At 41.3% G+C, this 24,243-nt stretch overlaps 2 protein-coding genes across 3 annotated transcripts in view; both read right to left on the bottom strand.

Annotated features, from left to right (window-relative positions):
• Positions 1 to 11,998, bottom strand: part of LOC139546306 (insulin-like growth factor-binding protein 2-B) — a 27,892-nt gene extending 15,894 nt beyond the window's left edge. The window contains exon 1 of one of the 2 annotated variants that reach the window (XM_071354519.1): positions 11,540 to 11,998. In XM_071354519.1, coding sequence (XP_071210620.1) covers positions 11,540 to 11,903 — 364 coding nt within the window. In that variant the 5' untranslated portion in view covers positions 11,904 to 11,998. The remainder of the gene's footprint in view (positions 1 to 11,539) is intronic. The other variant, XM_071354520.1, reaches the window with a different exon arrangement.
• A 936-nt stretch (positions 11,999 to 12,934) lies between these two features.
• Positions 12,935 to 24,243, bottom strand: part of LOC139546305 (uncharacterized) — a 28,838-nt gene continuing 17,529 nt past the window's right edge. Inside the window, exons 3-4 of the mRNA XM_071354518.1 lie at positions 22,569 to 23,712; positions 12,935 to 20,972 (exon numbers count right to left, since the gene is read on the bottom strand). Coding sequence (XP_071210619.1) covers positions 20,865 to 20,972; positions 22,569 to 23,681 — 1,221 coding nt within the window. The 5' untranslated portion in view covers positions 23,682 to 23,712 and the 3' untranslated portion in view covers positions 12,935 to 20,864. The remainder of the gene's footprint in view (positions 20,973 to 22,568; positions 23,713 to 24,243) is intronic.

The raw sequence follows: 24,243 nt of genomic DNA on the forward strand, positions 1-24,243 counted from the left end.
AACATTTGCTTAACAGGTCACATAATAAGTTGCATGAACTCTGTGTGCAATAATAGTGTTTAACATGATTTTTAAATGAATGCCTCATCTCTGTAGCTCACACATACATTTATCTGTAAGATCCCTCAGTCGGGCTGTGAATTTCAAACACAGATGCCCAGGGAGGTTTTCCAATGCTTTGCAAAGAAGGGCACATATTGGTAGATGGGTAAAAAAGCAGACATTGAATATCCCTTTGAGCATGGTGAAGTTATTAATTACAATTTGGATGGTGTATCAATACACCCAGTCACTACAAAGATACCGGTTGTCCTTCCTAACTCAGTTGCTGGAGAGAAAGGAAACTGCTCAGGGATTTCACCATGAGGCCAATGGTGACTGTAAAACAGTTACAGAGTTTAATGGCTGTGATAGGAGAAAACTGAGGATGGATCAACAACATTGTAGTTACTCCACAGTACTAACCTAATTGACAGTCTGAAAAGAAGGAAGCCTGTACAGACTAAAAAATATTCCAAAACGTGCATCCTGTTTTCAACAAGGCACTAAAGTTATACTGCAAAAGACGTGGCAAAGCAATTAATCTTTTGTCCTGAATACAAAGTGTTATGTTTGGGGCAAATCCAATACAAAACATTACTGAGTACCACTCTATATATTTTCAAGCATAGTGGTGGCTGCATCATGTTATGGGTATGCTTATAATTGTTAAGGAATGGGGAGTTTTTCGCGATAAAAAATAAACAGAATGGAGCTAAGCACGGCAAAATCCTGGAGGATAACCTTGTTCAGGCTACTTTCCACCAGACACTGGGAAATGAATTCACATTTCAGCAGGACAATAACCTAAAACACAAGGCCAAATCTACAATAGAGTTCCTTACCAAGAAGACGGTGAATGTTTCTGAGTGGCCTAGTTACAGTTTTGACTTAAATCTACTTGAAAATCTATAGCAAGACCTGAAAATGGTTGTCTGGCAATGATCAACAACCAATTTGACAGAGCTTGAAGAATGTTGAAAAGAATGATGTGCAAATGTTGCACAATTCAGGTGTGGAAAGCTCTTAGAGACTTACCCAGAAACACTCACAGCTGCAATCGCTGCCAAAGGTGATTCTAAATGTATTGACGCAGGGTTGTGAAATATTCTCTACATGAGATAAACACTTTTCACTTTGTCATTATGGATTATTGTTTGTAGATGGGTGAGGAAAAAAATATTTTATCAATTTTGAATTAAGGCTGTAACACAACAAAATGTGGAATAAGTTAAGAGGTATTACTAGTGGCGGAAGGCACTGTATTTGCAAAGAATACAAAACAAGGACATATGCACATAACAAGTTTATATGCACAGGAAACTCGTTCCAAACAAGGAAGGTGAGTGCTGAAGATAATTTTTCCTGTATTGGCTCTCAGGTTTGCAGAACACATGAAATATGTTTTCTTAGCTCCTATACATGCCCTTAATTAAGTCAAGCAAAACTGAATCTGTGCCCTGAAACAGGGGATGATGTGTATGAGTTCACACACACACACACACACACACACACACACACACACACACACACACACACACACACACACACACACACACACACACACACACACACACACACACACACACACACACACACACACACACACACACACACACACACACACACACAAACACTCACACACAAACACTCACTCACTGTCGTATGCTCTCCTTTAATCACAAGGTCGCTATTAAAGCACTGTGTTTCTAATGACACGTTTCTGTAAACAATGTGTTGTCACGTTTAGAAGACAAAGATTCACATAGGCTGCCTCAAGGCACCGTCCTGCTGGTATGTGTCTCACACCCTGACGTCACTTCTCCTGCTGGGCAGTGAGTGTCAGAAGTGGTCGGGACTATAGTCTCATTGGCGACGGTGTGCGCAACTGTATATACTGTATACTACAGGTTTTAAATAGCCTGAGATTGGTTGTGCTGTTACAGTCACAGCCCTCTGCACATACTGTATACAAGCCTCTGCCTGCGAGATATCAGAGGTCCCGCCTGTCTTCTACTTCTCCTCCATCTGTACAATACATACATAAATGATGAACTGCCAATCTATGTTTGGTCCACTTGAAGTTTTACCATCTTTGGTCACCTTGATGCAAAGCTGTCATCAAGGTAAAGGGTGGCTATTTGAAGAATCTCAAATCTCAAATATATTTTGATTTGTTTAACACTTTTTTGGTTACTACATGATTCCATACGTGTTATTTCATAGTTTTTATGTCTTCACTATTATTCTATGTAGAAAATAGTACAACTAAAGAAAAACCCTTGAATGAGTAGGTGTTCTTAAACGTTTGACCTGTAGTGTTTATACATATATTTTGTAAAAATATATTTACATTTTTACTTTCTAACCCTACCACTAAACTAGTGAACAACAATGCTTAGGTCTCTACTTCCAGCTTTGTTATTACTCCTGTCCTTCCTCTACACTCAACCTCTCCCATCTATTTCTGATGTCCATCCGGTTTGATTTCTATTTGCCATATCTTTCAAACTGTGCTCTTTCACAAAAGTTCTTACGGACACAGTAAACATTTTCACGAAAAGTATTATTATAGTATTGATTGATTGACATTTTTGAGATCACCTAGTAGTGCTCTCTGCAGGGTTAGCTCCAGGAAAATGTTCCGGTTCTACAGCCATACCTGAACCTGCGACCAAAAACAAGCTACATATGGACAGTATCAAAACAAATGATCTAATGATTCTGTCTCTTCCCAGCAAAATCTGCAGAACTGGGAAGGTTGTATCCCCATTATAAATAACAATCTATTGGTTGCAAGAATTTTGTATAATAATTTAAATAGAAAAATGCTATGTTTTGAATCCGTTTTGCGTATCAGTTCATAAACCATGTGCCATGGAATCAGGATGCCAAAAATCTCTTCCCAACTATTTTGCAATCTATAAGGCACAGCTGTCATTTTTTTGGTCCTTAAATTAAACTGGTAAACTTTTTTATTTATCACAATTTTCTTCAAACAATTTTGATCTTCAATGCAGAGTCAACAGACACGTTCCTTACATTTTCCCCCTTCCACTTTCCTCTTCCATTTTTGCGGTAATGCTGCAATTAGTTGGTTGTAATTTTGGGTAAAGCAGACATTTCCATATATTTTTGATAGCTGCATTTGTGGCATAACTCCACTAGTCCTATTCATAATATCATTGATGAAGTTTATTTAAAAAACATTTTTTTTTAAGTAATATGTTTTTTTATCAGTTCGTATATTTGTTGTATCATTGTTGTGTAATTTATTCTGTCTTCTCTGGTGGATTAAATTGAAATTGCAAACAACTTTTTTTGCCTTGTTTTAAAAATAGCGATATTTGGGAGATGTTTTTCTTTTCAAACTGAAAGTGAGAGGTTGTAATCTGAATAAAGCGAACAAGGCCTTTCTTGAACATGGGGTGAGACATTCTTACTAATTTGCTAGAGAACCAGTCTGATTTAGTTTTAACTTTTGTATGGCTGAAGCCTTTAGTGAGAGGTCTAATGCTTTAATATTTAATCATTTCTACCCTCTGAATTCATATTCATTATATAAATAGGCCCATTTAATTTTGCCTGGATTGCCAATTCCAAATAAAATTGAATATTATTTTCTCAAATAATTTAAATCACTTTTCACTAGGTGTAGGCAAGACCATAAGCAAAAAGGTAAACAGGGATAAGACTGAAGAGTTAATCAGGGTGATTTTTCCACAAATAGACAGGTATTTACCTTACCATGGTAGCAAGATCGTATCTATTGTCGATAACATGCCTAATCTGTATTACCACATGGTCAAGCTGTGTCATGGTGTCCCCGTTACAATGTGTCATGCTGGCCCAGTTACACTGTCTTTCACACTATGGCCTTTTGCAGCATCGCTTGGCTTCCAAAAAGCAGGCTGAATTGGCCCAACAATGCAGTTTAGGAAGCTCAATATTACACAATGTCTCCATTCTGATGTTCTTACACTCATTTCCCATTCACTTTTTGAAACCCAGAAACTATGTTTATAACTTAGCTGAATGTTGCTATTCTAATAGAGAACACTGGTGACTAAATTGTTGACTAAGGAGCGGAACGTTACGGGAAGTGAGCACAGAATAGTATGGAAGCACTTTTAGTGTGGTTTTCTTGCTGAGTAAGGACTCTCTGCCTGCCTTCTCAGGGGAGGTGAACTACCTGCCGGGGGCACTGTGTGAGCGTGTGTGTGTGTCTCACTCCACTAACTCTTATCTGTAATTAGGGAGGCACAAACTGAGGAGTATGGCTTTGAGACATTAAATCACTCCCGGGAGGGAGAGCAACCCGATGACTCGACAAAGGTATTCATAGAGAGTACAGTGACCGTGCCTGAGTGTCTGAGAGAGAGCAAGAGCGAGAGAGAGAGAGAGGGAGAGTCGGAAAGAGAGAGAGAAAGAAAGAGGGGGAGAGTCGGAAAGAGCGAGCGAGAGAGAAGACAAGGGAATGAGAGAGGGGTTATTCATATCTAGTTTGGCATGACTTTATTCAGTAGGCTTCTCCTCAAAATGTCAGGGATGGCTGTCAAAACGTCAGGTTAAAACGTCCTCAGCAGTAGAGAGTATAGTGTTCAGGCAGTCCAAATAAAGGTGACCCAGATTCAATGCTAAAATGCACTGTGGCAGAAGCTGTTGAAAATACACTTTTCAAAATAAATATACACGTTTCAGCTTGTTAGAGTCACTTTGCAACACTAGTGGTGATCCAATCTTGGCCATAGAAACTGCATCTTACCTGTGGAAAGTCATCTGAACTGGGGACTTTGTGAATGCTATTGGGTACACATTCACAGTTCAAGTCAGCAATATACTAAGAGTGAGTAATATACAGTGTTTACAATGTCACTTACAATGTTATTTTTTTTTCTTCTCGATAGTGGTTGTCATTTACAGTAGAACTGTGCTCTCAAAATGTGGTAACTACAGTATGTTCCAAATAAAACCTTTCTTGTCTGCCAAGGAAATGTCCATACTTAAAACAGTATTAGGCTTCACTCGAGGCTAAACCACTTCAAACAAGTTAAATAATTGAGTAGGTTTTGTCGAGCCAAAAAACCCAGAACATTAGATGAGTTGCTTCTTCTTCCAACTCTTCAAAGTCAAAAGTCCAGAAGTCTTGTATTTGATGACTTAGCAATTATTACAAAGGGAAGGAGAGGCATGGCTGTCGTATGTGTCAATTGCAACGTGACTTACTTATGCTAAAAAAAACTTACAAAAAATCATAGGAAGTTCACAAAAAGTCACACAAAGTTATCCTGAGGAAATAGTCACGATGTGCCTAACCTTGTCCTCGGGCTAATTGTGCATATGAGCCTGGAACACCAATAAACAAAAAGGTGTCTTTTATGGGAGTGAACTTAAGTATTTGTCATTATTTGAACATAGCGAATCAGAAACATGTGGTGTGCTAGCAAAAACATTCATTCAACATTGCTTGAGAGGCTGAACTCTAGCTAGCTACCATCTAGCTAGCTAACTTAATATAGCAGCCTTGCTGGTTATACATCATCCAAATCTGTGATCAATATGTGCCGCACTCATTGGGAAAACTAACAACCCTAATAAAAAGGACAGAATGGACTCAAACAGCAAGCTACATTTTATGAAATCTCCACGTTGCATCAGACGAGCGCAGAAAAGGCAAACATACACAGACATAGACAAGACAGGGGAGGTGTTGTGGGAGATGATTGATGAGTGTTAAGCCAATGGCTATGCATCTGGACTTTCTCCCTGACTTTTTATTAGCTTATGGACTTTTTCCAGAACTTTCCACCGGCCCAACGAAGGCCATGTTTGAAGTGACCTTCTGAGCATTGGGAGGAAGTCTGATGAACAAGATTAGGATGTGCTAAAACAGGCTAACTTATGATAACAAGTTGCTGTTTTTGACTATTGTGAGCTCTGTCTTTAAAACATACAGTATTTGATTATTTTAGAAAACCACCTTTTTCAACTGGTCTCCATCCTGTTTTGACCTCTAAATGGCTCATAATTCTCCAGGCCCATAGCTTCTCCTTTCAGAACAGGTTCAATGCATAGGCGGAAATCCCAGGGGGGACGGGGGGGACACGACCCCCCCATCCTGGGAAAAATATGATTTGTCCCCCCCAATATATCACTGTAAACATAACTATGTAATTTCAATAATATTAATAATACGCAATGAAAGCACTTGTGCTGATTATAGACACTTAATAGCGCGTTTTTAAGTTTCACAAGATTGCGACCCCCCCGCCCTTTGCCCCACAATGATTTGATCCACTGCCAGTTCTTTAGCTTGCAAGGTAATAGAGGGTTCGTATCTACTGTCCGAAAGGCACTCAGTGTACGTAACTGACGTGAGGTAATCCAGTCAATCGCGCCATAGCAATGTATATATTTTTTTAATGTTGCAGGGTTCACACACTAGCTGAATTTGCAGAGCTAGCGCGCAAACTAAAGCAAACATTAACTATCAAGCTAGCTAGTACCTATTCCATTTATGTGGCGTCGTCAAAGATGGAATATTTGCTATCGTGAGTTTATTCCAAGATTAGCATGCAGCTGTAGTGCTTCAAAGTCCCCGTGATAAGGTTAGCGATAAACTGAAGTCCAAACTGAACAGAACTACACTCTCTTATACCATTGTCTTAAATATATTAAATGGTCTCGTTGCAAAAGCAAAATTGTCGCTAGTGAATTTTTTTTTTTTTTCCACCTTTAACCAGGTAGCAAAGATTATAGCAAACACCACAGAAACGGAATTGGTGCTCGCTAGCTTTGCAAATTCAGCTATTGTTGGAAGCCTGCCAATATGAAACAAACTAGGTTAAAATTTCAAAACGTTGCAGCATGTGTTGTGTAAATGTGTGTGTGTGCAGCTAGACCGGTCAGCCAGCCAGCCAGCCAGCCAGGTAGAAAAATGTCAGAAAAAAGACGGACATCAGAGTATTTTTCAGGACACCAAAACGCAAAGTAAGAACTCTAGTAGCCTAATATCTCAAAGACCAGTTGATAAAATGTTCATAAGAAAGAAGTGAAATGCTAATGGAATGTTTCACAATGATGTCATTAGGCAGAGCAGGCAACAGATGGCACACAGACAGCAGAGCTGTGGACAGATAGGCAGGGACAGACTGGCAGGGACAGACTGGCAGAGACAGGGAGTCTCAGGTAAGTTTGTTGAGTCTTTGTTTGGCAACATTATGAAAGGTTCTCCATTTTTTTTACTTGTAAAATAGGGACGTAATTGGAAAATGCCATGGATACCCCAGCTCTCAACTTAAACTGGTGACTAAACTAAGATTTGTTTAAGGCAATGGTATTGCTGTTGTGATTAATTGTGTAGTTTTGGGTACCGGTAGTTAGGAGTACAGCAAACACCTTATTTCTTTTCTAGGAGACAGACTGAGTCAGTGAGGGTGGTGAAAGGGAAAGAGCCAAGGAGAGAGACTTCAGAGGACAGTGTCACAGCCACGGCAGGACCAGGTGTCACCCTTGTTGCCAGCAGCACCAGTATAGGGGACAGTGGCACAGCATCGTCCAGTTACCTCAGTGATGACACAGACCCATATCAGCCACACCCACAATTTATAGAACCGCAAACTCTTGCAAACAGAGTGTTGACGTTTCAAGAGAGAGGAACACTGCACTGATAAGGAACACTGCTATAACTATTATTATTAGTAGTATTATAATGATTTAAAAAAGTTGGGACAACCCTTCAGTTAACTACTGTACCTAACAATTATCCAGTAGTAGTGATTATGGTCCCTCAATATACATTTAACATATTACAACATAGTCTATGTGTTACAGCACTACTTTTGGTGTCCCCCTCAGGAATTGCTCCTGAGAAAATGTCATGTAATTGTCCCCTCCAAGGTTGATATCAGATTTTCGCCCCTGGTTCAATGTCAAGCTAATGGCATTCAATTAAGGAGAACATCAGCTGGTTGCCTTCCTGGAAAAGGGTGTTCTTTATTCTCCTGAAGGGAGTGTCTTCAGGGACACATGTACTAAAATGCAGCTTCCACCCAGAGCACTCCCTCTCTATCTTTATCTCTCGCTCTGTCACACACACACACGCACGCGCGCACACACGCACACGCTCACGTGCACACACACACACACACACAGTAATTAAACACCTGTAGGGGTGTGAGCACACCAAGTCTGAGCACACCATTACCTGCAGGGCTACAAGGGCAATGCCAGTCCAAAGACAACACACCGAGAGGAGAAAGAGAGAAAATAGAGATACAAAAATACGTAACAGATTTAGGGTTGCAAGAGAGGGTGTATTATTGAAAACATTCTCAGTTTACCAGTAAACTATCAGATTTTTGGTATCTTTCAAGGATTGTATGTAATTTATCACAAGACATCTAGTGGCCCTGTTAGGTACTACAGATTATCACAGGTGTCTGTAAGAATTTTCTGTTCCTCTGTGTGGCTTTATCACATGTAAAATATATATGAAATAATTAAATAAGATGATTTTAAAATAAACAATAGAATGCCAAAGCTGTAAAACATTATCCTAAATACAAACCATGAACTTTGTGAATACCATTGGTGTTGAATGGGAGGGTTTCAGCATCAAATATCCTTTATGCATTTATTTTTTTACAAATGTATTTATTTTCCTATGTCAATATGTGTTTTTTGTCAATATTTTGTCATCAAACTGGTGGCAGTTGTGAAAAAAATACAATATTTGGAAGAGTTGTTGCATTGTTATTTAAAAATAATAATCATTGTTGATGACATGCTTTTTAAAAATGAATTAGGCCATTTCCTCTTCAACCATATGGTCAATCTACTAGAAACTCATGGACAACACGGACACAAATATAATAAATGAATACTATATGTGCAGTTATTTCATTATAAATGATCAAAGTTACGATCGATTGCCATAGGTAACTTTGGTAAAATACAGGTAACTTTGCAACCCTAAACAGACTTATGGTCAAACATCAGTCATGGAGCGACAACAGGAACATGGATTTGATTGCTACCAAACTGCCACTATTAACTATTATTCCCCATCTGGGAATGTTTTGTGTCAGAACAGTGAGAGACTGAATGTAGCTCCAGCCTGTGCAATGGGCACTCAGGCAGATGAGGACAAAGGTTCAAATATCCATCCAAGCACATAATCCCTTTAAAGTGATGAGTGAAACCATTGAGTTAAGGGTGTACTGTACGTACTCTCAAGTTTGTTTTTGTGTGTTTCGGGGGAACGAAAGCACATGGTGCATGAGTTCACTCAGCTCTTCAATTTGCTCCAAGATGTGATGTCATGCCAATAACAGCAACTGTTATCAAACAAACACACGATGGAGGGTGAAAGGGGGAAGACTCTGTGTCGGTGTATGACGTGCTACCTAATTAATGAGAATGTATCGAGCCCCAAGGTGGTAGATCTGGGACATTTCCCCTCAAATAAAAGACAACTTGGCACCTGATAGCACCTCTGCTCATGAAATGGAAATGGAAATCTGATGTGAAGGGTATGCTCTATTTCAGATGGCACAGAGTTACTGCCAGCAGTATTCATGTTTGACCTGTGCTCTGGGAACTAAAAAAGGGGGGAAATTGTTAAACATTTACTTTCCGTTTAAAAAAATCTGAGAAATGGGGTCAGCCAAACATGATTAGCAGTTCAACAAAATATATATACTAATGGATAAAAAAAAGTATATTTTTGAAAAAAAAAGTATAATCTTTGTAAATGATATCATAATAGGACTGGTAGAGTTCTGTGACATGCAGCAAACAAAAATATATGGAAATGTCTGCTCTACTAAAAATTACAACCAACTAATTGCAGCATTACTGCACAAATGGAAGAGGCAAGTGGAAAGGGGAGAAAGTAGGGAACTTGTCTGACGACCCTGCATTAAAGACCATCATTGGCTAAAGAAAATTGTGCTAGATAAAAAAAATAGACCAGTTACATTTAAGGACCAAAAAATTGACAGCTGTGCCATATAGATTGTAAAATAATTGGGAAGAGATTTACAATGTACAGATTCCATGGCACATGGTCTATGAACTGATACACAAAGCAACACTGGATTCAAAACTTTAAAAATATATATATTTTAATTCTTGTTAAATTATTATACAAAATTCTTGCAACCAATATAATTTTATATTTATGGGGGATTTATGGGGGATACAACAATCCCAGCTCTGCAGATTTTGCTGCGATGAGACAGAATTATTTGATGATTTGTTTTGGTACTGTCCATATGTAGCTTGTTTTTGGTCGCAAGTTCAGGTATGGCTGAAGAACTGTAACATTTACCTGCAGATAACTCTGCAAATAGCACTGCTGGGTCATAGTCAATCATATATACATATATAATAATATAATAATACTCTTAGCAAAAAAAAATGTCTTTAATTTACAATCTTTAGAATCTATGAAACTAGAAAGGTTGAGAACTTTTGTGAATCATCACAGCACAGTTGAAAAATATATGGCAAAAAGAAATCAAAACTTGATGGTGTTCAGAGATAGATATTTTGGTACTTATTTTCCCCTTATTGGAGTAAACGAATGGACAATAACTCTTAGGCTTCTACTTCCAGCTTATACATACTACAGTATATACATTTTACGGACACAGTATAGTTTACAGTAATTATCTTTTGTTTGTTTTTAGTCCCATCCTCCACTCAACATTTTTTTTATGGGGGATTGGAAATGATGCAGACAATTACATTGATGGAAGGTACCATCTATCTGCAATATTAAAGCTGATCTACTCTCTAAGAAACAAAAAATATGAAATAAAAAGCAGTTTGACAAAAAGAGGTTAGCTTGTTTTGCCTCAAAGATCAATAGCATTTGGATCTACCAGTTAGTCCAAACATACCATGTCAACATTTATTCCCAGAAATCAATAGTGACCCATTTGAACACATATTTTGGTTTGGAGAAACAAAATACATGTTTTGCCGCTGGCCTGGTGCCATTTACACCTAATGAAGGAATTGTTGCATGCTGATTAATAATAGAAGCCATTAAAAAAGACAATAGATATATTGCTGATCTAATTATGATAGAAACACCCGGAGAAGCAATATATATTCCGTATGATACCAGGTTATGTGACATGACATTCAGCAGATTCCATGCACTTTCATTGTGTGGAGACCTTTGTGGCCAATTAAATAACTCACACCCTATGTTTTGGATTATCATGTCACATGACCTGGATTTTACTCTTTATTTAAATAATTTTCATCAAACTGTCCCCTTTTGTTTTTATATCAGATGGTTTAGCACCATCCTCAGACAAATGCTGTAATTTGTTGTCTAATTCTCATTTCTGGAAAAGGCTTAAAATAAAGGTTAAAATCCAGGTCATGTGACATGATTAACCAAAACACAGGGCCCTATGTATAACACAGAATACTTACCCTAAATTAATGATAACCTTCTCTTAGTGACAGTCTAGTTACTTACCACTCATGTCATCTGGCTCTTGAGTGCTGTTGGGTACTGGGTCCACTTTTTGTGAGCATCGCCCTAACCCCTGAACCAGCTGCTCCAAGGGCAATTTTGAATCTGCAGTGGGATAACAACGCAGCCCTGTGGAACACCTCGGTGTGTAGACGCCACAGAATTCGCCTTCTAACCGGGCACACACTGGACAGCAGCCACAGGCGGGCTCCCTGACTATCTCAGTACAGTTGGTGGCGAGATAAGGACATGCAGTTTGGCGCTCCGCAGTGCATTTCGGACAATGGAATACCAAGTCACCGAGAAATAGACCCGGCAGAAGAAGTAACGTAAGCAGAAGCACACCGCAGCCAAAATATAGCACCATTCTGCCTCTAGCTGTACTGTTTATTAAAGAGTAACATGAAAAGATAAGGATGTGAACCTTGTGTCCAAAAGTGCAACTGTCATCTGTGTTAGCATAGCAAACAGGAGAGAGACCCAGTGGTGCAAACCTCAGGGTCCTATCAACTGTCATGTTTCTGATAGTGTATGTCAAAATTGAAGGTGACTACATGTATCTAGTAGTGGGTTGTCTCTTACATAACGTTTGTGTGCAATGGATAACAAATTATTGATGGAACAAATTGTACAATGTCAATATTTGAATAATTATGTGTTTGTGTGTTAATATCCATGCTTCGATAATAGCAAGAGCCTGCTGTGTGCTTTCTATTGATATTATCTCTAATAAGAAAACTTTATATTTTATCTTAGGCTGCACTGCTGTCCTTACTGAAGAATTATCCTAAGCATTCATACGATTCAGCCATTATGTCAAGATCACTTTTGCTCTTCATAAGAGTATGTTTAAACGATACAAATAATATTACAGCGTGTGCTGAGTGTCTCTGACACGACCACTCCATTTCTCACATGTTCATTGACACTTAATTAAAGCTGTGCCTTTTGGACAAAAAAAATGTCTCTCCCTCCCCAGTACGTCTCATTGATTTCTTGGTAGCGAGTAGCAGTTGTGCTTATCCACCAAACAGGCTTCTGTAAACACATACAGGGTGTCTGTATCTCTTGGCCACCGCGGAGAGCAATGGTTGTTGACTCAAGGGGGGCAAAGATAGCACATTTGTGTATATACATATGTGTGGGCAGCGTGTTACCTATCTGGAATGAATTGTGTATATACATATGTGTGGGCAGTGTGTTACCTATCTGGAATGAATTGTGTATATACATATGTGTGGGCAGCGTGTTACCTATCTGGAATGAATTGTGTATATACATATGTGTGGGCAGCGTGTTACCTATCTGGAATGAATTGTGTATATACATATGTGTGGGCAGCGTGTTACCTATCTGGAATGAATTGTGAAGTGAAGGAGGAGGAAACTGAGAAGCTAGTTTGGATGGACATGTCTATTTATTTAGGACCTTATACCACTTATTAAAAAGCAACTTATCAACACAAAGTCCATTCATTTGAGGATTCACAATATGCTATACAGATCTCTCAAACATCTACAGTATGAAATTAAATGTAATTTACCCACGAAAACATAAACTTTCACATGACAAGCAAAGCAATTATGTAGCTGGGAGCCAATGATACATCAGCATTTGAGGGGTCAAAGAATGCTTTGGGGGCTTAGGTTACACCATATGTTAATATTAAGAGCAAATTAAGAAGAAGAATTTGACAAGTTTTGTTGCAGCAAAATAATCCTGCATCAACAGGATTTTTATGTTAAATCCATAATGTTTTTTTGAACTGTGGTTAGGCTATTAGCTGGCCAAAATGAGGCTACATGAAAAGTGCAATACTGTTAATATAGCTGTGTGTTAGTGTGTGTTTTCGGTGAATTTATGTACAGTGCCTTCGGAAGAATTCAGATCCCTTGACTTTTTCCACATTTTGTTACGTTGCAGCCTTATTCTAAAATATAAAATATATTTTTTTCCTCACCAATCCACACACACAATACCCCATAATGACAAAGCAAAAACAGATTTTCAGAAAATGTTGCTAATTTATAAAAAAAATATAAAAACTTAAATACCACATTTACATAAGTATTCAGACTCTTTACTCAGTACTTTGTTGAAGCACCTTTGGCAGCAATTATAGCCTTGAGTCTTCTTGGGTATGATGCTACAAGCTTGGCACACCTGTATTTGGGGAGTTTCTCCCATTCTTCTCTGCAGATCCTCTCAAGTTCTGTCAGGTTGGATGGGGAGCGTTACTGCACAGCTGTTTTCAGGTCTCTCCAGAGATGTTAGATCGGATTCAAGTCCGGGCTCTGGCTGGGCCACTCAAGGACATTCAGAGACTTGTCCCGAAGCCACTCCTGCGTTGTCTTGGCTGTATGCTTGGGGTTGTTGTCCTGTTGGAAGGTAAACCTTCACCCCAGTCTGAGGTCCTGAGCGCTCTGGAGCAGATTTTCATCAAGGATCTCTGTACTTTGCTTCGTTCATCATTGCCTCGATCATGACTAGTCTCCCAGTCACTGCCGCTGAAAAATATCCCCACGGCATGATGCTTCCACCACCATGCTTCATCGTAGGGATGGTGCCAGGTTTCCAACAGACGTGACGCAAGGCATTCAGGCCAAAGAGTCTATTCTTGGTTTCATCAGACCAGAGAATATTGTTCCTCATTGTCTGAGAGTCTTTAGGTGCCTTTTGGCAAACTCCGAGCAGGCTGTCATGTGCCTTTTACTGAGGAGTGGCTTTTGTCTGGTCACTTTACGATAAAGGCCTGATTGGTGGAGTGCTGTAGAGATGGTTGTCCTTCTGGAAGCTTCTCCCATCTCCACAGAGGCACTCTGGAGCTCTTTCAGAGTGCCTTCAAATGCTTATCTGCATTTCCTGCAGGAAAATTCTCACATTTCGTGTGATCAGGACTCAGGGTAGCCACATAATATTTGTAGGATGCCACACTGGGAAATCAGGTGGGAGGGAGAACACCGGTGTACCTTTTCCAGTTGACATACTTTCCCACATTTCCTGTGTCTAACCCTGGAGTAGGCACTGGGATTTCCAGCCTACAGCGTAGCCTTGCCGGTCATGTCAAAGCTGGTCTCTGTGTGCCGCTACCTGGGACCAGCCTGGGAGGCCTCCACTGTGCCCAGCATGTGAGGTAATGTCTCTCTGTTCGTGCATTCTCTCATCACCATGTCTGTCCATACCTACCCTAATACCCTTCAGCAACTGTGGATCCGACCTGGGTAAAAAAAAAAGTCTATATAAGGTCTCACAGTTGACAGTGCATGTCAGAGCAAAACCAAGGCATTTTTACATACCTGCGTCTGATTGAGTCTCCGCTGAGCGCAGCTTTACACTTTTGGGACTATTCCATAAATTGGTTCCATTGTGCAAGATCAATCAACTAGAGTCTTTCAAAAGAAACCATGGACCCAGGTCTGCCATGGATATGCTGTCTTGCCAGTGGTCACCCTTTAAGGGAACAGTGAATACTCACTAAATGTGCATTGTGTAATGGGTTATTATATTTAGTATGCATATGGACCACAGGAGGCTGCTGAGGGGAGGATGGCTCATAATAATGGCTGGAATGAAGCCAATAGAGTTTCATCAAACACAAGGAAACAATGTGTGTGCTGTGTTTGATAACATTCCCCTGATTCCTCTCCAGCCATCACCACGAGCCCTTCCTCCCCAATTAATGTAGCAACCTCCTGTGATATGGAGAGCAGAAACTTACAAGATCATCTACAGCAGTGGAGGCTCCTCAAAGGAGGACCATACTCCTCAGTGAATTTTCATAAAAATGTAAAAACTGAAGCATTTAAAAAGTTATCCTTTTTTAGATAAAACTATACTAAATATATTAAAAAGTTAGAGTGACACAAGGCAACTTACCGGTCTGTGGAGACCTGCATGCGAGAACAGCAGAAGAACTAGACACTATTAACAGTCATGGAGACAAACACCTACCAGGAAGCAACAACCTTTCCCTCCCCACATACCCCACCCCCGATACAACTATGACTTAGTGAAAAACAAAAATGGAGTACAGCTCCTGAAGCTCTGTCGAACACTGGGTCACAGTCAGCCCACTAACAGTCACAGTCAACCCACTAACACCTCTCTCAGACCACAGTAAAATCACAGTGTATCTGAGAAGAGTGGAACCCAACCATGAAGCATCACGGCCCAATAAATTACATGGTACTAAACCGGCCTATAGATGGAATGCAAACATTACAGAAATCTACCAAAAAGCAATTAGTAGCTAAAAAATACAATCTCTCCTTGACAACTTTTTAGCCTTAACATTTTCCACAGCCGTTTGGAACATAAACTTTATTTGTAACAAATTAGCATCCTTGGCTAATCTAAAGAAACATAAGAGCGAACCAAAAAGAAGAGAAAATGAAAAATGGTTTGATAATGGTTGTAAAAAAACATGATCCTTACTCCAGGTATTTTCCCCCATATTTGGAATCAAGGATTGATCACACCAATCTATAAAAATGTAGACAAATTTGACGCAAATAATTACAGAGGAACTTGCGTTTACAGCAACTTGGGGAAAATTCTCTGCAGTATCATAAATAGCCGACTATGTCATTTCCTTGATGAACTCAACGTCCTGAGCATTGGATGTCTAAAATGTTATCGTACAACAGACCACGAATATAAAAAATACAAATATAATGACACAAAAAAACGAATATAATGATATTCAAAAAAGGTCCGAAAATCTGTCTCAAAATGTTTCAATCAGTTACAGAACCAATTGCTCTATATGGCAGTGAAGTATGGGGTCCACTCTCTAATAATGAATTTAACAAATGGGACAAACATCAATCGAAATACTGCATGCAGAGTTTTGCAAGTGCAAAGAAAACCTCCAAATAACGCATGTAGAACAGAATTGGACCAATACCCCCTCCTTATTCGAATATAAAAAAGAGCCATCATATTTTACAGCCATCTAAAAACAGTGACCCAAAAACATTCCATCACACAGCTCTACAATGTCAAGAGATGAAACAAGAGAAGAGTCCCCTCAGCCAGCTGGTTCTGAGGCTCAGATCACTAACCCAAACCAACCCCATAGAGCCTGAAGACATCACTCAGAAATTCTGGCCCAACCAAATCATCACAAAACAAAAATATATATATATCACCTATTGGAAAGACACCACAAAAAATATAAGTAAACTTCAATGCTATGTGACTCTAAACATGGTGGCTGACTATCTGACCACTGTGACTAATAGAAAACCTAGGAAAACATTGACTAGGTACAGACTCAGTGAGTACAGTCTGTCTATAGAGACCGGTCGTCACAGGCAAACCTGGCTGCCCAGAGAGGACAGGCTGTGCTCACTCTGCTCCATGGAAAAGGTAGAGACAGAGCTGTATTTCCTGTTACACTGTGACAAATACTCAGATCTAAGAGAATATTTCTTTCTCAAAATGATCATTCAGTACAAAGAATTTGAGACTATAAAAGATGAAGAAAAAATCTAATATTTATTGGGGGAAAAGCCAAATATGTGTCCTCCTGCCACAACCTGAGGGACAGCCAGTGAAAAGTGCAATGTAATGTCAATAATATTTCCCATTTAGTTTTGTTTTGGCTTTCATACCATGTCATGTTGCTTCTCAGGTTGAGACTGGTCTACTACTATTGCTTTAATGTATTGTTATTCTCATTAATATTGTTGTTGTAGTTGCTGTTAATGCTAATCCCATGTCCACGACTACTATTAAGAGAATGGTCGTGGAAAGGCTAAAGGTCAAAACCAGATCAGAGTCCAAAAGGTACCGAATGGCAGGCAGAATCAAGGTCAGGGCAGGCAGGATGATCAGGCAGGCAGGAAAGTAGTCCAGAGTCAGGCAGGGGTCAAAACCGGGAAGACTATCAAAAAAAGATTAGCAAAAGGAGAACGGGAAAACACGCTGGTTGACTTGACTAACATACGAGACGAACTGGCACAGAGAGACAGGAAACACAGGGAGAAATACACTGGGGAAAACAAGAAACACCTGGAGGGGGGTGGAGACAATCACAGGGACAGGTGAAACAGATCAGGGCATGACAGAAACATACATTTGCCCAATAGAAATTATCGTTTGCAACTGTTCGGCTAATGATTACACCCTAGATCACCTAGACGCAGGCAAAAGTGTGCAAGGCGGTATTGAATGCATTACCAACTGTCACCTCAAAATCTTCTCTTGAACTATGTGCACCTACGTTGGAAACTTTCATTCATAGACTAGGTTGTAGCAACCTTATGATGGGTACAGGGAACATTCTAGCATCACGTAGTAGCCTACACCTATCGATGTTACGTTGAATTGGGTGAATGGAATATGAATGGCAGTCATCCAATACGCTCTAATAGAAATAATGCTATGTTCATAAAAAATAATTGCGCGCCCTCCCTCATCTTAAATGACACCGACTGGCACTGTTCTACAGTAATATCCTCAGTGCTGAAATGATCCTTAGGCACATGTATAGAATGAGCTTATACCTCCCCCAATATCTTACCCTAACCACTAGAAAGGGAAACACAAAACTAGGGGTAACTTCATATCCTCAAAGTGCTCTAGTAGCCCCGGTACTGGGTATGGAATCCTCTGGAGATATCCAACAACTGTCTGTCATTACCACATTATTTCTACCCCTGAGTCTTCTAAGTGGCTCCCGACTGGCTCAGCGGTCTAAGGCACTGCATCTCAGTGCTAGAGGCGCCACTACAGACACCCTGGTTCGATTCCAGGCTGTATCACAACTGGCAGTGATTGGGAGTCCCATAGGGCGGCGTACAATTGGCCCAGCGTTGTCCGGGTTTTGGCCGGTGTAGGCCGTCATTGTAAATAAGAATGTGTTTTTAACTGACTTGCCTAGTTAAATAAAGGTTAAATAAAAATATTAAAATATTAAGCATATTAAGCATATTAAGCATGCACAGGCAAGTTCAATGACAGATGGGTGGAGATTTTTTATGTAATATACGATACATACATTTTTATGTAATAAACGACTGCCAATAACCAATCAATGACTTTCTCCCTGAAGTTTGAGAACAGTGGTGAGCTGAAGATACAGCACTGTTTTCACACCCTCAATTAGCTCACCAGTCCATACAGTTTACCAAGTATTCATTTGTTGCTGATTCACATGCTGTATGGAATGTCAGGCCCCTGACCCACAAGGTCAGATGATTGATAATATGTGGAGCGTGTGAACCTTCTCACAGTGTACACATTTCTCAGCCCTATAATTAACTTTTACCCAAACAACACAGCCAATTTGCTTGATGTGGCTTTTGAACTACGAGCTGACCCATGGCGACCCTGCATCTGATGCCAGAACACACAGGCAGCTTATTGTGCAGGGATATAAATAATGTTGCTGAGTAAGGAGGATGGAACTAGCAGTCTCTCTGTGTGGATGAATCCTCATCAGTGCTATGTACTGTGTGTCATCAAGCAACACGTAGCAAGCCGTGTCATGGTGATCAATCACATTGTTCTTCTTCTTAATGACGAGGACACAAAAGTGTGTTGTGCTCTCTTGGGACATTCATTGTTTTCTTGTATTGGCTTGTGTACAGAGAGTTAAGGACAGTCACTACTGTAGTTACAGACTGGGTTAAGGACAGTCACCACTGTAGTTACAGACTGGGTTAAACACAGTCACTACTGTAGTTACAGACTGGGATTTGGACAGTCACTACTGTAGTTACAGACTGGGATAAGGACAGTCACTACTGTAGTTACAGACTGGGATAAGGACAGTCACTACTGTAGTTATATACTGTAGTTACAGACTGGGATAAGAACAGTCACCACTGTAGTTACAGACTGGGATAAGAACAGTCACTACTGTAGTTACAGACTGGGATAAGAACAGTCACCACTGTAGTTACAGACTGGGATAAGAACAGTCACCACTGTAGTTACAGACTGGGATAAGGACAGTCACCACTGTAGTTACAGACTGGGATAAGAACAGTCACTACTGTAGTTACAGACTGGGTTAAGGACAGTCACCACTGTAGTTACAGACTGGGATAAGAACAGTCACCACTGTAGTTACAGACTGGGATAAGGACAGTCACCACTGTAGTTACAGACTGGGATAAGAACAGTCACTACTGTAGTTACAGACTGGGTTAAGGACAGTCACCACTGTAGTTACAGACTGGGTTAAGGACAGTCACCACTGTAGTTACAGACTGGGATAAGAACAGTCACTACTGTAGTTACAGACTGGGTTAAGGACAGTCACCACTGTAGTTACAGACTGGGTTAAGGACAGTCACCACTGTAGTTACAGACTGGGATAAGGACAGTCACCACTGTAGTTACAGACTGGGTTAAGGACAGTCACCACTGTAGTTACAGACTGGGTTAAACACAGTCACCACTGTAGTTACAGACTGGGTTAAACACAGTCACCACTGTAGTTACAGACTGGGATAAGAACAGTCACTACTGTAGTTACAGACTGGGTTAAGAACAGTCACTACTGTAGTTACAGACTGGGTTTAACACAGTCACCACTGTAGTTACAGACTGGGTTAAGGACAGTCACTACTGTAGTTACAGACTGGGATAAGGACAGTCACTACTGTAGTTACAGACTGGGATAAGGACAGTCACTACTGTAGTTATATACTGTAGTTACAGACTGGGATAAGAACAGTCACTACTGTAGTTACAGACTGGGTTAAACACAGTCACCACTGTAGTTACAGACTGGGTTAAACACAGTCACCACTGTAGTTACAGACTGGGTTAAACACAGTCACCTCTGTAGTTACAGACTGGGTTAAGGACAATCACTACTGTAGTTAACTATTAATAAAGAATGTTTCAGTCTTAATTTGGTTGATTCTGGTAATAAACATAATTTGCAGTCACACATGACTGTGTGTGTGTGTGTGTGTGTGTGTGTGTGTGTGTGTGTGTGTGTGTGTGTGTGTGTGTGTGTGTGTGTGTGTGTGTGTGTGTGTGTGTGTGTGTGTGTGTGTGTGTGTGTGTTCATCGTTGACTAAATTAGGTGGAATGAAAAGAAAGACTTAAACTAAGAAACTAAATCAAATATGGGTGGTATCACTTCTGAGGGGCCTAATGTGAGGCTGGAGCATTGTCCAGGATTCATTAGGATGCATCCCCCAGGCAACAATCCATTTGTTGGGTTGAGTGTCCATCTGGAGGCCCAGGGATGAAGGACTCCTTCAACCCTAGGAGTATGAGCCGGAGGCAGCCTAGACTTGTACCCCAGGATGAATGTCTCTCGCTGGGTGTCTATGTGAGGGACAACAGGCTAGAGAAGATGGATTCACTGTTTGGAGAGGTTGAGGCTCTCAGGCTTTGAAGGGAACCTGCTACCCGTACTGCCCTCCATGGCCCGTAGTGTCTCCTCCTGCTGTTTGCGTCGATCCCTCAACTAGAAATTAAGGAACACAGTAGATTAGAACACTGACAACTGTGGTTTAGATTGAAGCTACAGTATATCACATGTTTAGATTCCAGCTCAGATTATTCAAGATTAAACCAGGCTGATGGAAATAGGACACTACAATAGGGAATTTTGTATAAGCATTTATGTCAGAAGCTTAAACGTACAATGTCCATATTAGGACAGCCTAAGTCTGACTCCAACTCGTCCATATTAGGACAGCCTAAGTCTGACTCCAACTCGTCCATATTAGGACAGCCTGAGTCTGACACCAACTCGTCCATATTAGGACAGCCTGAGTCTGACACCAACTCGTCCATATTAGGACAGCCTGAGTCTGACGCCAACTCGTCCATATTAGGACAGCCTGAGTCTGACACCAACTCGTCCATATTAGGACAGCCTGAGTCTGATGCCAACTCGTCCATATTAGGACAGCCTGAGTCTGACACCAACTCGTCCATATTAGGACAGCCTGAGTCCGACACCAACTCGTCCATATTAGGACAGCCTGAGTCTGACACCAACTCGTCCATATTAGGACAGCCTGAGTCTGACTCCAACTCATCCATATTAGGACAGCCTGAGTCTGACACCAACTCGTCCATATTAGGACAGCCTGAGTCTGACACCAACTCGTCCATATTAGGACAGCCTGAGTCTGACTCCAACTCGTCCATATTAGGACAGCCTGAGTCTGACGCCAACTCGTCCATATTAGGACAGCCTGAGTCTGACTCCAACTCGTCCATATTAGGACAGCCTGAGTCTGACTCCAACTCGTCCATATTAGGACAGCCTGAGTCTGACTCCAACTCATCCATATTAGGACAGCCTGAGTCTGACTCCAACTCGTCCATATTAGGACAGCCTGAGTCTGACACCAACTCGTCCATATTAGGACAGCCTGAGTCTGACGCCAACTCGTCCATATTAGGACAGCCTGAGTCTGACACCAACTCGTCCATATTAGGACAGCCTGAGTCTGACACCAACTCGTCCATATTAGGACAGCCTGAGTCTGACTCCAACTCGTCCATATTAGGACAGCCTGAGTCTGACGCCAACTCGTCCATATTAGGACAGCCTGAGTCCGACACCAACTCGTCCATATTAGGACAGCCTGAGTCTGACTCCAACTCGTCCATATTAGGACAGCCTGAGTCTGACTCCAACTCGTCCATATTAGGACAGCCTGAGTCTGATGCCAACTCGTCCATATTAGGACAGCCTGAGTCTGACTCCAACTCGTCCATATTAGGACAGCCTGAGTCTGACGCCAACTCGTCCATATTAGGACAGCCTGAGTCTGACGCCAACTCGTCCATATTAGGACAGCCTGAGTCTGACTCCAACTCGTCCATATTAGGACAGCCTGAGTCTGACGCCAACTCGTCCATATTAGGACAGCCTGAGTCTGACTCCAACTCGTCCATATTAGGACAGCCTGAGTCTGATGCCAACTCGTCCATATTAGGACAGCCTGAGTCTGACGCCAACTCGTTATGACTCTGATGCTATCCGTACATGGATACGATGCCAGCTAGATGAAACGTGAATATTCTTTTTCACTTCTCCACTCACCATATCAGTGTAGCGTATGAGAACTGGGCGAATCTTAAGCTCCATCAGCAGGTCTCCCAGAAGTATCTTCCGATGGTACCTTTCCATCCTCAGCCTCCTCTCCAGCTGTAGACTTGGGTTGAGGACCAGCTCCTCTGTCTTCCTTTCCTCCACATCACTGGCCTCCTGCTGGGCCGCACTTTCTACCATCAACCTCTCCTGTCGGAGCTTGGCCTGGAGGTCCTGGATCCTGTAGGTGGCCTTCTCTAACCTCACCTCCAGAGATAGCACCCTATGCTCTTTCCCGGCCGAAGCCATGAGCTCCATCCTAGACTCCATCAGTCTGGCTTGGGCCTCTCCGGCCGTTCCCTCCCCTCTCCTTTCTACCGCAACCAGGATGCCCTGTTCATCACTCGATTCCCGTCTCTGGCCAGTAGACCTCCTTGGGGCTGTCTCGGGAACCTCCAACCCACTGGCCCCTACTTTTCTACCCCTGTGCCCACACTGGTGCAGGTCCACCCACTGATAAGCAAGTTGGGCAGCCCTAGAGCTCATATAGAGGATATCTGGTACAAGCCATTGGACCTTGGCGAACCGCTCAGTGAACCGCTCAGAGCCATCAGTATTGGTCAGTAGACTGAAGTTCTCTGCCTTGATTAGACCAGGGACGAGCATCAAAGCCCATCTGCGTCGGAGAACAAGGAGCTCATTGGCCACCTTAGTCACAGATGTAGGGGGCGGGCTTTGAGGGTCAGAGGTGAAAGGGACAGTCTGATCAGAAGAAGCGGCAGTGCTCTCGTCTTCCTCAATTACGTACAGGTTCTCGCAGAGAGGGACTACCACTTTCTCGTCAAAGGTCTCTTTCATGGCGCCGAGATATTCCACGAAAGAGAGAAGCCAGGTGATGCAACGTTTAATTTCTGAGCCGCTGTAGCCACTGACTGCAGGCTCCTCTTGAACCTCGGAGAGGAGAACCCGCAGCTGCTCCAAGGTGTTGATTTCATCCTGCTGTTTCGTGGTTAGGGCACTCAAGACTGGGTGAAGAGCGTCCATGTTGAAGGAGTGTTTGCATTGTTGGACATGGTCCTGGAAGGAGGCTATCTCTGTCTTGAGGCACGTGTACAGGTTATCCATGGCTCGTGCTTTTCCACCGAGCAGCACCTATCTGAGACAATATTTTCCATTACACCAATGAGACACACTGTCCAAACAGCACATTAATTAACTTTCACAAAAAAAAAATGTGTTTTTAGTTCGGACCCTGTCCTGTCTATACTGTATGTTTGCTCTGACACTAATGGTATTATGCTGACAACTAAGTGAAATGGAAACATTTTCTTATGACCCCTCCTGCACATTTCTCCAGTTGCAAATGCATTGTTATTATATCATGTGTATGTTGCCTAGCAACTCAAGATGCATTAGCGAAATCGTCAAATCATTCAATTTTGCACTTAGGGAAAAAATACCTGACAGGGGTGATGAAAAGTGTTTTCACAGGACTCCTGAAAGGTCCATCTTTTAAGTGGTTGTGTAGTCGAGGCAAATGAAACACTACACAATGGTGTTCAAATTTTCCATTGCTCATTCTTGAGTTTAATTGAAAGGAGCAGAGAGAATGGACGGGTGCTGTTTGGACCAAAGCTAACACCCAAGACAGAACATTAGACTGACGAGATGAAAGGTTTGAGGGGAA

The sequence above is a fragment of the Salvelinus alpinus genome, chromosome 20 (assembly GCF_045679555.1).
Source record: "Salvelinus alpinus chromosome 20, SLU_Salpinus.1, whole genome shotgun sequence".
In the NCBI taxonomy this organism is placed as follows: domain Eukaryota; kingdom Metazoa; phylum Chordata; class Actinopteri; order Salmoniformes; family Salmonidae; genus Salvelinus; species Salvelinus alpinus.